The sequence below is a fragment of the Pangasianodon hypophthalmus genome, chromosome 3, assembly GCF_027358585.1.
Source record: "Pangasianodon hypophthalmus isolate fPanHyp1 chromosome 3, fPanHyp1.pri, whole genome shotgun sequence".
In the NCBI taxonomy this organism is placed as follows: domain Eukaryota; kingdom Metazoa; phylum Chordata; class Actinopteri; order Siluriformes; family Pangasiidae; genus Pangasianodon; species Pangasianodon hypophthalmus.
Genome location: NC_069712.1, coordinates 1,183,794 through 1,199,638, shown reverse-complemented (window position 1 = coordinate 1,199,638; position 15,845 = coordinate 1,183,794). Strand labels below are relative to the sequence as shown.

At 42.3% G+C, this 15,845-nt stretch overlaps 1 protein-coding gene across 1 annotated transcript in view; it reads right to left on the bottom strand.

Moving 5' to 3' along the window:
* tet2 (tet methylcytosine dioxygenase 2) overlaps positions 1 to 15,845 on the bottom strand; it is a 44,241-nt gene that overhangs the window by 6,700 nt on the left and 21,696 nt on the right. Inside the window, exons 2-7 of the mRNA XM_053232440.1 lie at positions 1,725 to 4,556; positions 1,437 to 1,527; positions 1,251 to 1,344; positions 935 to 1,143; positions 246 to 396; positions 58 to 147 (exon numbers count right to left, since the gene is read on the bottom strand). Of these exons, the coding sequence (XP_053088415.1) occupies positions 58 to 147; positions 246 to 396; positions 935 to 1,143; positions 1,251 to 1,344; positions 1,437 to 1,527; positions 1,725 to 4,512 (3,423 nt within the window). The 5' untranslated portion in view covers positions 4,513 to 4,556. The remainder of the gene's footprint in view (positions 1 to 57; positions 148 to 245; positions 397 to 934; positions 1,144 to 1,250; positions 1,345 to 1,436; positions 1,528 to 1,724; positions 4,557 to 15,845) is intronic.

The window sequence follows — 15,845 nt, the reverse complement described above, 5'->3', positions numbered from 1 at the left end:
ACCCACAGCACTATCGTGCCATGTTGAAATTAATATTTGATCAGTTGAGATGTGTACCTGGTTGCTATAAGCCTCAGGTGCCATTTTCTTATACACTGGAGCCATGAAACTAGCAAGGGCCTGAAGATTCCTTTCCAGTTTCTCTTCCTGTGAAATAATGAAATGACTCCTTTTACTCCCACAAATGCTTAAATATATTAGACTGTGAATATCTGGCTCTGATTGGCTGGAAAAATTTGTCATACCTCTTTGGGATCATCACCAAGCAATTTGAATTTCCTTGGGATTTTACTCCTGGCAAACTTGCAGCCATTGTAGTACATACTCCAGGAGCAACCAAAGGAGAAGGAAGCCCCACAGGCATCAGGGTCTCGACCCTGACATGCACATGTCCTCCTGATAAAGATGATGTAGAGTACAATAAGATGCTTCAGCAGTAGTTGGATGCAGTGATAATTGAAACAGGGAAGCAATTTGACTAAATGAATAGATTAATTTAAGAAACAGTCTATAGATTACTGCATTATATAATAAGTGATAAGCTGATATTCTTTTAGTTATAAATACTACGGTGGAAATAATCTGATATAATGACAGAACCTGTAGTGAGCTACAGTATGATTTCTACAAAGTCCTTGGGATTGATCATTAGATAAGAACACTCAGGTGAGGGGGAAAAAAAGAAAAATTCTGCTTATCTCCTAATCTACAAGACAGTACTTGTAGTTTAGCTTTTACATCAATCTAATGTAGTAATCACCAATGCTCCTCCTGGAGAGCTACCTTCCTGCAGAGCTTCTGGATTCACCTGATTCAAATGGTATCTTCAGAAGTCCTTGATTGAGTGGATGAGGTTCATTAAACTAGATCTCCAGGAGGATCACAGTGACAACTAGTCAAATGTTTTAAGGCAAAAGTATTAAATTATCCTTACTCTTCATTGAGTGCACATCTGCGATTAGTCATGGCGCCATGCTTCGTTAGTGTATCACTAAGTTCCACGTAGAGACGGTCGGCCAGGCTCGCTGGTATTCCCTCCCATATCACGATTACTACCACAATGCATGATGTTTCACAAGAGTGACCGCCTCGCTCTCGTACCAGCACCAGGAGCTTCTCATCCTCGTTGGCTCGACGTATTACCTACATGCCATGAATATATATAAAATAGCTTAATGAAGTGTTCTAGTTCTATAGGAGTGATGTAGTGGTAATACAGCTTGCACACAGGAAACCAATAAACAACTTACCCATTTAGCAATGGGGCAACCCTGTGTGCTCTTGCCCTCCTTGCCTGTATACACCACTTTCTCAATCCTAATAGCACCGCCAGTCAGGCCAGACCTTAAAAATATACAAGTTTTTATGCATTTTCAAAAATACAAGTAGCTAGATAACATGCCATGTTGGTGAAGAATTTGAAGAGGATGTCTCACCTCTTCTCCATCATTTCTCGGATACTCTTGATATTTGGAGCTGCTCCCAGATGAGTGTAATATGGGCCTTCATCCTTTTCACTGATTTGCTCTGATAAAAGATGTAATAGAATAAGTATTGAGATTTGATTGTTTTTAATTCTCAGTCAAATGGCATTCCTGTATTGATAGATTTCTAACTACTGGTTGGAATGATATGACGTATACAAAATTAGGTAAACATCAAATGTAGAAATCTGTATATTTGTGTGATGCTTTAAACCAAGGTAAAAAGAAATTAAGCCTTACCAACACAATGACATGGAGGAAACTCGTATTGAGTCTTAATGGGTGTATCCAGCAGATTTTTGATGGGTGTATCCAGCAATTTCATGGGTGAATCCAGAAAACATTGCAGCCCTGGCTCTTTTTTGGGAGTAGAAGCAGGAGGTTTCTGGTCCTCACTACTTCCTTCAATATTTGTAGAAATCACTGCTACGCTTCCAGCCATCTCCACCTTCACCTTATTGGGGGACTTGATGGCTAGAGACCTCCTCTCAAACACAGGGGAAGGCTGGTATTGTTGTAACTGCTGCTCCATGGTGGCCAAGATGCTCCTATTTTGGCTCTGTGAGCAGGTTGAAGATGTCCGTTCCTGTTTTACTGTTGCTAGCATGCTTCCAGTCAGGTCTCGATTCTGATGCTGCATCTGAGGGGGTGGCATTCGGATTGGGGCCTCAAATCTTGGGTCATTCTCACGTTTAACAAGCCTCAGGTCAGGTCTGATCATGTCAGGGCTCTGAGGGCAGCTTGGCCTTTCCTGCTTTTGTAGGAGATGCATTCGCAGGGCTGCATGCCTCTGGAAGTCCCCTTGTGAACCCGGGCTTGAAAGGGGTCCTCTCTGGAATTGGAAACAGGAGTCCTGTGATTCAGCTTTGGGAAACATCTGGGCTGGCATCTGTCTACTGTGGGTACCATCTGGTAGCTGATGTTGCAGTCGTGCGTGTTGTGAGTGTTGAAAGTCCACATTTCTGGGCAGCATGTGTTTGACAATCTGCTGGGAATGTTGGGCACTTAGAGTGTACTGTCTCTGTGGCTGCTTTTGCATCTCTGCTGCACCACCGAAGCCAAACATGGACGCCATGTCATTAGGTGAAGGCTGCGAGTTGGGCCGAGGCTGATCAGGAAAAGGGAGGGTCGGTTGTGAAGATGGATTGGATCCATTCTGCACTTTACCTGTCAGATTAGGTTGCCTGAATGTTGGAGATGATATTTCTGCCTGTGTGTAGCCTTCCACTGTGCGTCTGTTTGGGAGTTGGGAATTCACCTGACCCTGAGAGGGGTTCTGTAACTGTGGCACCATTTTGGGACCCTGTGCATCATGATGCATGATGGTGCTGGCTTGCTGCTGGTGGGCTTCATATTGCTGGTGGGGCTGTGAAGGTTGCCGATGCACAAAGTCAGGAGGTAGTACCTGTCCAAGGTTTTGATCATTTTTGCATAATTGCTCTTGTTGCACTGGGCGGAAAAACTGCTCATTTGCATGCTGTTGGGGCTGGGCATTGCTGAGCTGCATGTTGGGCTGGCTGTGCATATCAGAGGGAATTTTAGGTGTTCCAGGCTGGCACTCTGTGGCAGCATTAGGGTGAGGTTGAGCAGGAAGGTTGTAGCCGTTTTGCATGTGACCCTCCTGCTGCTGGGGGAAGCCTGGCTGCATCTGAAAGCTATGTGAGGTGTCAGGATTGAGCAGGTCACCCTGGCTCTGTCTGGCTGTGTTCTCATTTGGAGAGAAACTCTTCCACATATGTGCCTGGTTGGCATGGTGCTGTGAAGTTGGAGTAGAGTTCAAATTGATCCAACCCATCTGAGTGTCAGACCCCACATTACCTCCCTGGTCTGGGACAGGCGGTTTGTGTTCCAGCTCATTACACTGATTTATTGGAGCTGCCTGAATTTCCACAGGAGGAGGAGCAGAGACTCCATTGCCCTGGGGGCTGCCATCAGCTGAGCAGGAAACATTTGACTGGTTCTGTTGCATCCCATATTGTAAGTGCTGCTGGCCTGTAACAGTGCTGGGCTTGTGATCAGTGGCTGAGTTCTTGAATGAACCGAAAGTGCCAGCAACATCAGCCTGTACTGGCATGGGGTAAGACTCCTGACTGAAATCCTGGCTCGACTTGGAGAAAATGCTTAAACCCACTGGGTTGCTGGCAAAACACTCCCTGCCATTTTGAGACTGTGAACCATCACTGATGCTCACTGTTGAGGCAATTCCTGGCCCTTTTCCCAAATCACTTTGCGGTTGATTTTCCAAAGCTGGGAGGTCAGCGAGAGGGTAAGGCTGATGCTGCTGCTCTGCTCCAAAATTCCCAGAGTACCCATTCACCATAAACTCTGGGTCATAGCCATTGCTGCCATGCACTTCTGATTGTGTCGTGGCAAGTGGCTCAGAGGCAGGCATCTGAGCTGAAATAGGAAAACCTGAGGTAACTGAAGGTGAAGAGATGGCCTGCTCATGTAGATTGCTGGTGTCTTGTGTTATGGACACGTGGTTTGGGTAATACTGAGACTGAGTTTTCTCTAAGAGGTCACCAGCAGGACCTTCCACTGAAGGTGGAGTTACTGTAGCACCATTGGGCATTGGCATCTGCTTGTTGCTTGATAATGAGAAGATGTCCCCATTGGGATAATTACAGTTTCCTGTGTCTGGTACAGGCTTGCTCAGCTCAGGGATTGTATCTAAACATCCTTCTTTATCTGTCTCTTTCTTTTCCCATGGACCAGTTGTCTCTGAATTAACACAGAGCTTTTTGGGCTGGTGAAGGGCCACTAATGACTGTTCGTTTAGTGCGTGCTTCACCTCACCATTTATCTTATACAGGCCCTGATCATACATGGTGACTGGGCTGGAACAGTCATCCCGGTGTCGTTTCATTTGCTTGAAATTGCTCCAAATGGTATCCCCGTTAAGTGGCTGAGGGCTAGTGTCAGGTGACTGGTTCCCATTCTGCAGCTTTGCAGGCACCTGGTGGGTGGCACTAAGCTGTGTGTGTATCAGACTTTCTTCCGTCTCATGCCTGGCTTGTTCTGTTTCCATCTGGCCTGCTCTGAGTCCATTCACAAGGCTGCCGTCTCTGCTTCCTGCAAAAATAAAACACATCAGGATCCACTCATCTATCCTCACTCAATCCATGCACGTGTGTATTTTCCATCTCTAGGATTATGGTGCAACACATAAAACAATATACAAACCTACCCAGTTTGTAAAAACACTGTAGTGTGTTTATCAGTGAAGGGTGTGTGTTCTTTTTTTTTGTTGGCTGATTGTGTAACCATCACAGATTTAGACTTGCCAGTACAGTAGAAACAATTTCACCCACTCATACACTGATAACACAACACAGTGCCCTCGGATAACCTCACGCCCCTATCGCTTGATATACGTGAACAAACTGCTTCTATGCCTGGGGACATGTGCTTATTGCGCAAGCTTCATGTTGTTTACCTCAGTCTGTCTCTCTCTGTCTCTCTCTCTTTCTCCCCTGAGACAAGCCAATTCAAAGGACCTTGTAAAAGCTTTTAAAGGGTCTCCAAAGTAAAAATAAAAGGCTCAGACCGCATTCTTGGAGTACTCAGCATTTTCAGAAACACCCGTAATAACCACCTGATCAGGAAGTCATGTTAGAACAGATGCTGTGTCTTTTTTTGAGAATATGAAAGATCTTGTGGTTTGGGACGGTGAACTTGATGCTCCCAGAATGTTATGCTACTTAATATTTCGCCTGCTAATTACCAGTTAGAAGTTTATGAGACATGTCTCTTCTGTCTATCCATCTGTCTGTCTGTTAATAAATACATGTTGTTTATTATTGTAATGGAGGAAAAAGAAGGAAGGAAAATAGGGATGATAACTCAGTGACAATTATATTTACACTATAGTTTAAAAATACTTCTATTTATTTTTCTTTGATTCACATTCTCAACAGTATGACGCAAATAAAAGTCCAGTCCAGTCATTCTAGACAACAGAAATTATAAATTTGACGTTTAGAATAAAAAATGATGTTGGACTTCTGATTGGAAGGTTGTTAGTTCAAATGACAATCAAATGGCTACCAGGTCACACAATCTCAGTGAGATCCAGTGAGTGTAGCTTCGCTAAGTTAGTGTCTGTGGTCATGTGACTTTGTAAAGTAGCAGTAAGCTTGATATATTACTACTACAACCACACACACACACACACACGCCTATTTCCATCTTTAAAAGCAGATGCACTGAAATGAAGGTGTGTGTGTGTGTGTTTGTTTGTAGTTTTTATTTTTAATACTCTGTAATAACATTTTCAATAATTAATTTTATTACTATCAAGTAATTGACACAGATGTGAAATGGTTTGTTTGAGAAATACTCTAATTAATCTCATGTAAGCCTTTAAACACGTTAGAATAAATTCCTACACTGACGACTGATGCTGAGTTTTTACAGTACGATCTCACAGAGCGTGGGTTTAATAACGTTTTATTCAGATTAAATGTTAAATCTGGGACAAAGAGACGAGTGTGTGAGCGAAGGCCCAGCAGGAGTGTGTGTGTGTGTGTGTGTGCTCTCTCCCTTCCCCCTTTATTGTTGTGCACTACTGAGAGCAGCTATAAATAAATCATCCAGCGATGGCATTGATTTCAGTCTGACACACACACACACACACACACACGATTATTAAAATACGTCACATCCACGACATCTGCAGAATAATTAGAGCGCTCCGAGGCTCAGCACGGTGATCGTCATCGTTACAGCATCTCTCTTCTCTCTGTCTGCTCCGCTACATCACCTGCATGCCCAGGAATATTTAATCTACCCCACTTCTATACATTATATACAATAAACACATCTTTATAGCTTTATGGCGATTATAGCAAACTAGCATGATTTGTAGCTAGCCAAAAGTAGCTACAATAAAAGGGTTTGCATTATCTAGTGTGCTGACTATCTTGGATAAATACACAATTTCAGAAAGCTAATGCTATACATATAACATTAATAGTAGCTAAGCTGAATAGGTAGCTTGCTAGCACTAGTGTAGTGCCATATATTGGTAGCTTATTAGCTTAGCTGTTACTTAACTATGGTACTTTGCAATTAAAAATTAAAATCAGTATGCCGTACCACCAGGACCGCAGTACCATACTATATATTGTGTACATCACAGGTAATGTATGCTATTTAGCAAGGAGTGTTAGCAAGCTAGCTTGCTAAAACAAAACTGGTGATTGTGTGGCTGTGTCCTAAACCATACACGACTATACGACAGACCACTATTTATAACTTAACATATTTGCTAACATATTTTTATCAGGACAACTTCTACATCTATATTCATGACCTGCATCCCAAAATAGTTGTTGCTAGATGTAAGCTAGCTAAGATTTCCCAGCCACACAGTACTTTATCACTGTTTTGTACTTTTCAGATTTAATTACAAACGAAATTAACACTCATCGAAAACAGGAGATAGACCAAGCTAGCGACCCACAGGCTAAGCTAGTTTACAAAGCTTTTGCTGATTAGCTTTCCTTCCTGATGAACATAAAACATGATGCGCGCCAGGGTTTAAACATAAACATTACTGCAGATGGTAATAAATGTGAGCTGAAGTGATGTGTTTCTGTTGGCAGTGAAACATTTGAGCTGTGGATCACATCTGCAAGGCATTAGCACTGATTAGCACACACACACACACACACACACACACACACACACAGAGACCTGACAGCTGGATGAACAGAAAAACTCATAACTTCACAAAGGAAATATTTCTTTTTGAAACATATAGTACAGCTATAGTGGACGTGGGTGCAGTATTAATACTCTATGGATGCTGCATCAGCTACACACACACACACACACACACACATCCTGGCGTTTTTTATTGCCATTTAAACTCAATCATACGACATCATCGCTAATCCTTTCTTGTCACTTACTTTTTAGCATAAAATGCTGTTTTTATGTAAACAATATAATAGTTTAAGCTATAATAGTATTAGCTAATCTAGTGTATTCCAGTACTCCATTTTATGCTAGCGAAGCATATGTGTGCACTTTATTGATAATATTAATGCCACTATATCTATAGGTGTGTTATGTTACAGTATTATGGCGCCATTTTGTCAGGATAAGGAGTATTGTACAATGTCTAATAATAATAATAATACTCTGTAGATGCAGTATTAGTACTGTATAGGGCCTGCACGTCTTATTATTATTATTATTATCTCTGTAGTTGCAGTATGGATGTAGTATTAATATTAATTCTGTACACACAATATTAACACTCTACAAGTGTAATGTTATTAACGGCAGTACATCCATAATGCTAATAGTTATGTATCTATGTATCGGTGCAGTATTAATGCGCAATGTGATAAAGGAGTATTGCAGTAATGCTGCTCTGTAAACGTGGTGTTAGTACGGTCTAGGGCGTGTACATCTGTATCATACACGACGCCGTAAACGCCTCCGTACACAGGGGACTGTGTTTGCAGCACCATGTGGGTTGTGTCTTCGTCAGCAGATGTTCATCGAAATCCACTTCTCAGTTTGTCCAAAACACTTCCAGTCTTTTTGAATTTGTTAATAAGTTTGGCGACAGTGTTGTGTGTGTGATGTGCTCGTCATGTTTCCTGTTTAAAGTCCATCGCAACCTTGCGACAGCTTCCTGATCCAGCCATGAGAATGATTTCAATATGTTCTTCTTTTGTCAAAGACATTCTTAAAGGCTGAAAAAGTGTATATAATATAAACTATGAAACATTTTGGAAGACATTTTGCTAGAAAGTGGTAATTTCCCCCTACGAGACTTTTGGAACACTGTGTATTAGGTGATCTGCTAACATCATACTAATCTTCTATATCTATAGTTGCAGTACTAATAGTCTATAATGTAGAGCATTCAAAGTCATAGGGGAATTAGTGCAGGAACCTGTGTGAAGGACAGACAGATATAAATCTGTAGGTCAATTATGGAAAGGTATTGACTCTCTATAGTTGCAGTATGGATTTATATTAATATCAGTACTGTAGAAGCAATGCAGTGCAGTATGAGAATACTCTGTCTTTCAGTTTTGCTGAAAATTGAAGAAACACTTGCATTTCTGTGGGTGGTTGAAAGTTGTTTCTTAATATAGTCCTTCTTCCAAATTTGGAGAAGTGCAGCCGTTTCCTTATCTGTCCATAACATCCATCTCCCCACAGAAGCAGCCATGTTGAATAATGAAATTTGTAAGGAGGCCTGAATGAGAATTTATGAATGGAAAATTCAAGTGAGCTCGGAGCGATATGTGTTCACAGTGCATGTGAACGGTTTTAGTGAACCGTACTATAAGCTGAACGCGAACTGTACTTAGACCACCTCTCGAGATGGTCTCGGGTTCGGTTCGCTTTAAAAGGGTCTGAGATCGTTTGGAGTGTTCACACATGGGCCAAAAATCCAGCGAACCGTGCTCAGACCTCTAAAAAGGACCAAATGTGAAAACACCCATTAGGGACAAACGGATATCAAAAGATAAAGAAGGAAGTGTTTACACATAAGTGTTGGGTGGAGTGTGGTGGTGATTACATCATCCTGTGGCACTGAACAACGGTAGGCGTGGTGTTAACACCGAGGTGCAGTATATGCACAATATTGTATTACACTACTGTAATACACTATTAACACTGCAGACATAATAGTGCAGTATAACAGTACAATTCTGTTAATACTCTACAGGTGCAGTATGTAGACTACTACTGTAATGCTCTGTAGGTTGCATCAATACCTTACACTGCATAATATTATTACTCAGTACTAATACGAACTAAATAACACTATGCAGTATCTACACAACAGTAATACTCTATACTGTATAGCAGTATTGCACTATACTATATACTGTATAATATTATTACTCAGTGCTATACAATATTCCTGTATTAATGCAGTATTAATGCTACACGTTGTATAGTATGTATGTAAAAAATACTGTGCAGTATTTACATAACAATGTTCTAAAGATGCAGAATCAATACTCTATACCGTATAGTATTATTATAAGTTATATTATATAGAGTCTACACCAAAGTAACGCTCTATTCATGCAGTATGAATAGTCTGTACTTCACAGTATTATTACTCAGTGTTATACAGCATTATTGTGCAGTATCTACACACTGGTGTTGCACGCTAGGCGTCGTATCGATATTCTATACTGCACTGTTTGTATTATTAGACAGTGCTATACAATATTACTGTACAATGTCTACACACTAGAGTAATGCTCTCTAGCTGCAGTAGGAGTACACTGTAGTGTATAGTATTATTATAGTATAGTGAATAGTGTCACATTTCAGTTAATATTAGCAATCTGTAAAGAATGTGAACTACAGTCAATGAGATTGACCCACCCCTGATCTGAGCATGCTTCATGAGCATTGCTTTGACATGCTTGTATGTGTGTGTGTGTGTGTGTGTGTGTGTGTGTGTACTCCTTTGTTGATAATGTGTGCTTGCTCAGAAGCTGTTTAGGTTTCTACCGCAAATAGAAGCCATGTTTGTAGTGTCTTAGTTCCCTGGAGTTCTGGTATTTCTCTATTTTGACTTCAGCCCGTGTGTCTATTTGTGTTATATATCTGTAATATTATATTAATGCCAGTGTGTTTGATCTCCAGTCCCCTCTGAAAGTATTGGAACAACAAGGCCAGTTCTTTTGTTCTTTAAATGTTATACACATTTGGGTTTGAGATGAAAAGATGAATATGAAACGATAGATCAGAATTTCAGCTTTCATTTCCTGATATTTACATCTATATGCATTAAACAACATAGAACATGGAACCTTTTGTTTGAACTCATCCAAGAATATTGGAACATGTGACTTGTACCACACCACATGATGCAAACCTCTCATCAGCAGTAAGAGTCAGAAGGTCAGATTGGAATTCACAGGGAAATACAGAGATGAGCTACAAAAGTTCTGGATCCAAGATTAACCTCTACCAAAGTGATGAAAAGCCCAAAGTGTAGAGAAAGAAAGAATCTGCTCATGATCCAAAACATATGAGCTCATGGGTGAAGCATGGTGGAGGTAGTGTCATGGCTTGGGCTTGCATGGCTGCTTCTGGAACAGACTCACTAATCTTTACTGATGATGGAGCTCATGATGGTAGCAGCAGAATGAAGTCAGAAGTCAACAGAAACATTCTGTCTGACAATTTACAGAGAAATGCATCCGATCTAATCGGGAGGAACTTCATCATGCAGCAAGACAACGACCCAAAACACACTGCAACACAACAAAGCACTTCATCAGGGGGAAAAGTGGAAGGTTTTAGACTGGACGAGTCCATCAGCAGACCTTAACCCAACTGAGCAGCATTTCACCTCCTGAAGAGGAGACTGAAGGGAGAAACCCTCTAAAACTAACAACAACTGAAAGAAGCTGCTGCTACAAGCCTGGAAAAGCATCACAAAAGAAGAAAGCAACAGTTTAGTGATGTCACTGGGTCACCAGCTTGATGCAGTTATTGCAAGCGAGAGATACGCAACCAAATATTAAGTGTTAGTTACTTTAAGACTCTCTGTTCCAATACTTTTGCTCACCTAAAGATTGTGTGGTCCGCTATCAAAGGTGCCGTGTTCTGAGTTGTTTAACGCGTCTAGATGTAAATATCAGGAATTGATCTCAAACTCAAATGTCTTCAGTGTAGAGCAAAAACAAAAGAACTGGCCTTGTGTTCCAATACTTTAAGAGAAGTCTATATATGAAGTCTAAATAAAGTGCCTGATGTCTCAGCCTCCCTCGTGCGCTTTTTAGTGCACTCCTTAACGTAGAATGCGTGCATATGAATACCCAAAGGACGCAAACGCTAGCTTCAGCACTCGTGATCAAAAGCCCCGTGTCTGTGTGATGAGTGTGTATGAAGGGATCCACTTCAGAGTACAGAGTGCGCACTTCATCAGGGGTACAAAGCAGCTGCAGAGACACTAACACACACCAGACTGAGATGTGTGAAATTGGTTCCAGCTGTTTGAAGCTCAGGGTTTCTGTAAAGAAGTGAAACGGAGGATCTGCTCAGCCATTCAACACGCTAATGTTTTACATTTACGCTAACATTAGCTCCTGTCTGGACCTCAGTAATGAATATGTATGAGTATTAATGAACACTTCCAAATGGAAAATCCCACTTCCTCACTTGTCTCTCCACAAACAACACACAATCTCTCACACACACACGTGTTGCTGAATCGTCTCCGAAACAAGCTCTAAACCCTGGAATGATGACTCACTGCTCGTACGCAGTGCATTATGGGTAATACACACACTTAAACACACACACTCCAACACCAATTAACCTCCATCAAACATGTCACCCTGCACCGTTTATCCCAGTGTTACACAATCAACTGACTAACATCAAATAATGACATCACGGTCATGTGACCTTCGCTGGCGCTGACTCTCACTATCACCTGCTGCTGTTCATGATGACATCATCAGCGCTCTGTAAACACTACGCCGTGCTGCACGTGTGCTTTAACTGCAGTGAGCCGAGCTCGCTGTGTTCTACAGCTCTCTAATATACACCCATCAGCCATAACATTAAACACTCTATATCTGTCAGAGTGTGTGTGTGTGTGTGTGTGTGTGTGTGTGTGTGTGTGAGAGAGAGAAAGAGAGAGATGTTAATGTACAAACTCAGAATATCACCACAGCACTAACACTCCACTCCACTCTGCTCCACTCCGCTCCGGGGTTTAGTGGCAGCTGAGCGGCGCTGAGCAGCTCTCACACACACACACACACACACACACACACACACACACACACACACACCACCCAGACAAATATCTCTCAGAGTGGATAACAAAGCAGCTGACACACACACACACACACACACACCCACACCCACACACACACACACACAGCTTGTAATGACAGACAATAGAACAACGTCCTGTAGCTTTAATCTGAAACCAGACACATGAAGATCTTTATTTTCTTCTTTATTCTTACTAATGTAACTACAGTTTTATTTTTAATATAACTACACACACACACACACACATACACACACACACACAAACACCCTGTGTTAAACATAGATCTGTACTGGTATTTATAATGCACTGTGTGTGTGTGTGTGTGTGTGTATGTGTGTGACAGTTCCTGAGCCTGAGGGAAGGGCCGGACACACACTCCAGTTGTGTGTGTGTGTGTTAAAAGCAACACACACACACATGCACTACAGCAGCTGCTTCTGAAACGTGGTGGACCTCTTTAAGCTACAGGACGCGCGCGCGTGTGTGTGTGTGTGTGTGAGTGAGTGTGTGAGCGTGTCTGTGTGTGTGATCCATAAATTTACTTGTGAGCTGCTGTTTGACTCGTGAATGATCTCAAGTGTTCATTTCCTCCATGCAGCAGCTGAGCGTGTGTAAGTGTGTGTGAGTGTGTGTGTGTGTGTGACTGTGTGTGCGAGTGTGTGTGTGTGTGTGTGACTGTGTGTGCGAGTGTGTGTGTGTATACGGTGGTGATAACACACCTTGGCCTGCAGCTACAGCACGAGTAACAGAGCCACGTGTTAAGTTAATAGTTAGCTAGTTAGCAGGAGTGACAGTGATCACGTGATCCACTCACCAGTAAAACAGTTAAAGTCATGTGACCAGTGTTGCTAGGGAAATACAGACGCTAAGCATGTCTAGGCTAGGCTAATGATTTAGCTAGTTTTTATACAGACAGTAGAAAGACAGTGTAACCATAGAAACGACACGCTACCATCAAGAATGTCAACATTTACCTCAAATGTGCCTTTAAATTAAATTACCTCAAATGTGTCCTGATTGGCCGAGAACGGTTCGGTGTGTTCTGATTGGCCGAGAGCAGTACAGTGTGTTCTGTTTGGCTGAGAGCAGTACAGTGTGTTCTGATTGGCCGAGAGCAGTACAGTGTGTTCTGATTGGCTGAGAGCAGTACAGTGTGGTGAACAGTATGATGTGTTCTGATTGGCCGAGAACAGTACAGTGTGTTCTGATTGGCTGAATCTCTTTGTTTATCTCCATTTCTGTCTCTGATCCCATGATGAATACAAATCCAGTTCACTCCTCCTGTCTCTCTGTCGCTCTCTCACTCTTTCTGTCTCTCTCTTTCCTCTCTCTATCCCTCTCTTAATGATTGGAGCAGATGGCCGTTCATGAATAAGGCGGTTACCCTGGCAACAGTGGTGTCTGAAAGTAATGCACTTGCTAAGTCTAGGTCACTGATATAGCGACCACACTGAGGGAGGAAGGAGGAAGTGGGGGGAAGGGACAAAGAGGAAATGGATTGTTTTTGTGTGGGGGTTGTTACCACGATATCAGATGGCATGCTGTACTGTGTGTGTTCTCACAGACCACTCTGTGTGTGATATAGACTGTGTACACACATACACACACACACACACACACACACAAGATGACCACCAGTTGAACACACCGGCTCTGGACTCACAGCATGACGCTATAGGTTACAATTTGTAGCATTTACGATTTGATTTGGGACGCAGCCACGGGGAGAGACTGAATCACATTCATCGCACAGCCATGGGCTCCGTTAGCTATGCACACTACTTATCAAATGCTAAGTGTAGGATAAGTAGCTAGCTAGGGAGGTGTTTAGCCGTTACCATGACAGCCGTCCTCTTCCTATCACCACGTTATCACCGCATTACCGCATTAAATAGTGCGACTCTGCAGGTGAGCCTCTCTCGGCTCTGTGTGCGTGTGTGTGTGTGAGAGAGACGTCACTGACCCTGCTTCCACAGGTTTCAGGTATCTGAGGTGTTATCTGAGCTGAGGAATGTGCAGCAGCTGCTGTGTCCTAAACCCCTAATCATCAAACCCCTAATCCTAATGGAGCACTTCTTTAAAGGTGCAGTCAGTGTTTTTTTTTTTTAATACACTTTTCGTGTTTACTGCATTTGCATGGATTTGTATGGAACACTGATGGGACATTGTGCATTTGTGTGGATTTTGTATTTCAAACTTCTGAGTTTGTCCACAATTTGCATTGCGGTTCCTATGGCAACAAGCGGCACGGGTTTGTTTTGTTTGAGTTCCTGTTTTATTAGCGCTTGTGTGCTATCAGCCATTATCTGTAATATAGTTCTCTGCATATAAACCTGATTATAATAAACGGTCAGATTATTCTTAGTGAAATGTCACTGTCAGTTCCTCTTTTTTCACCAGATCACAGCGGCCACTGTCGTTAATCACACTGACCTTTACGCTGGACACGGGCAGCACACAGAGCGGATATTTAAATAAAAATAAAGTATATTTGTGTGTGTTTGAGCTGGAGCCGCTACAGTGTGAGTCTGTAGTGTAAACGGCACACGGCGATGTTTCAGTCTGTTCAGTTAAACGTAAACGTGATGAAAGTCGTAACAGAGCGTAGAAGTGAAAATCTCACTGGATTAAGCAGCATGATGTGATCGTATACAGCGCTAACGCATGTTTATAACATTTCCAGAAGGTTATAGTTACTACAGCAGCGCAGGAACGCACTGAAACGGAAGCTCCGCCTCCCGACGCTTTTGGTATAAAACGTTCTTAACGCACCGAAACGCAAGCTCCGCCTCCCGACGCTTTTGGTATAAAACGTTCTTAACGCACATGAAAATATCAGGTGAAACACGTCACGTGAACACGAGCAAAACGACGAGCTGCTTATTTATGTGGTGCAAGGTTCAGTGCGCTTGTTGGATGGAGGTTCGGTGCGCTTGTTGGATGGAGGTTCGGTGCGCTTGTTGGATGGAGGTTCGGTGCGCTTGTTGGATGGAGGTTCAGTGCGCTTGTTGGATGGAGGTTGGTGCGCTTGTTGGATGGAGGTTGGTGCGCTTGTTGGATGGAGGTTCGGTGCGCTTGTTGGATGGAGGTTGGTGTGCTTGTTGGATGGAGGTTGGTGCGCTTGTTGGATGGAGGTTGGTGCGCTTGTTGGATGGAGGTTGGTGCGCTTGTTGGATGGAGGTTGGTGCGCTTGTTGGATGGAGGTTTGGTGTAACAGCGGAGATGAAAATAGTGGAACTATAAACAACCTGCCTGATGTGTTTTATTGGTGTTGATTTTATTAAGATGTGTTTTAATCTTTAAATAAGAAAGTTACAGCATTCTGTGGATTGTGCATTTGTTTACAGTAGCAGCTCTGGAATTTATACTAATTGCCGCTTTAGGAATTATTAGTGTGTTTGCTGGAATTCTGGATGATTAAAATGTGACCACTGAGTTCCAAACCCCTGCTTTAATTGTAACTCTGAATAAATACTAATTGAAGCTTTAACTCTAAACCCTTACTGTATGTAACACAAATTCAGCCTTAAACACGTGTGTAATGAGAAACACACAAACACAAAACAACTGAA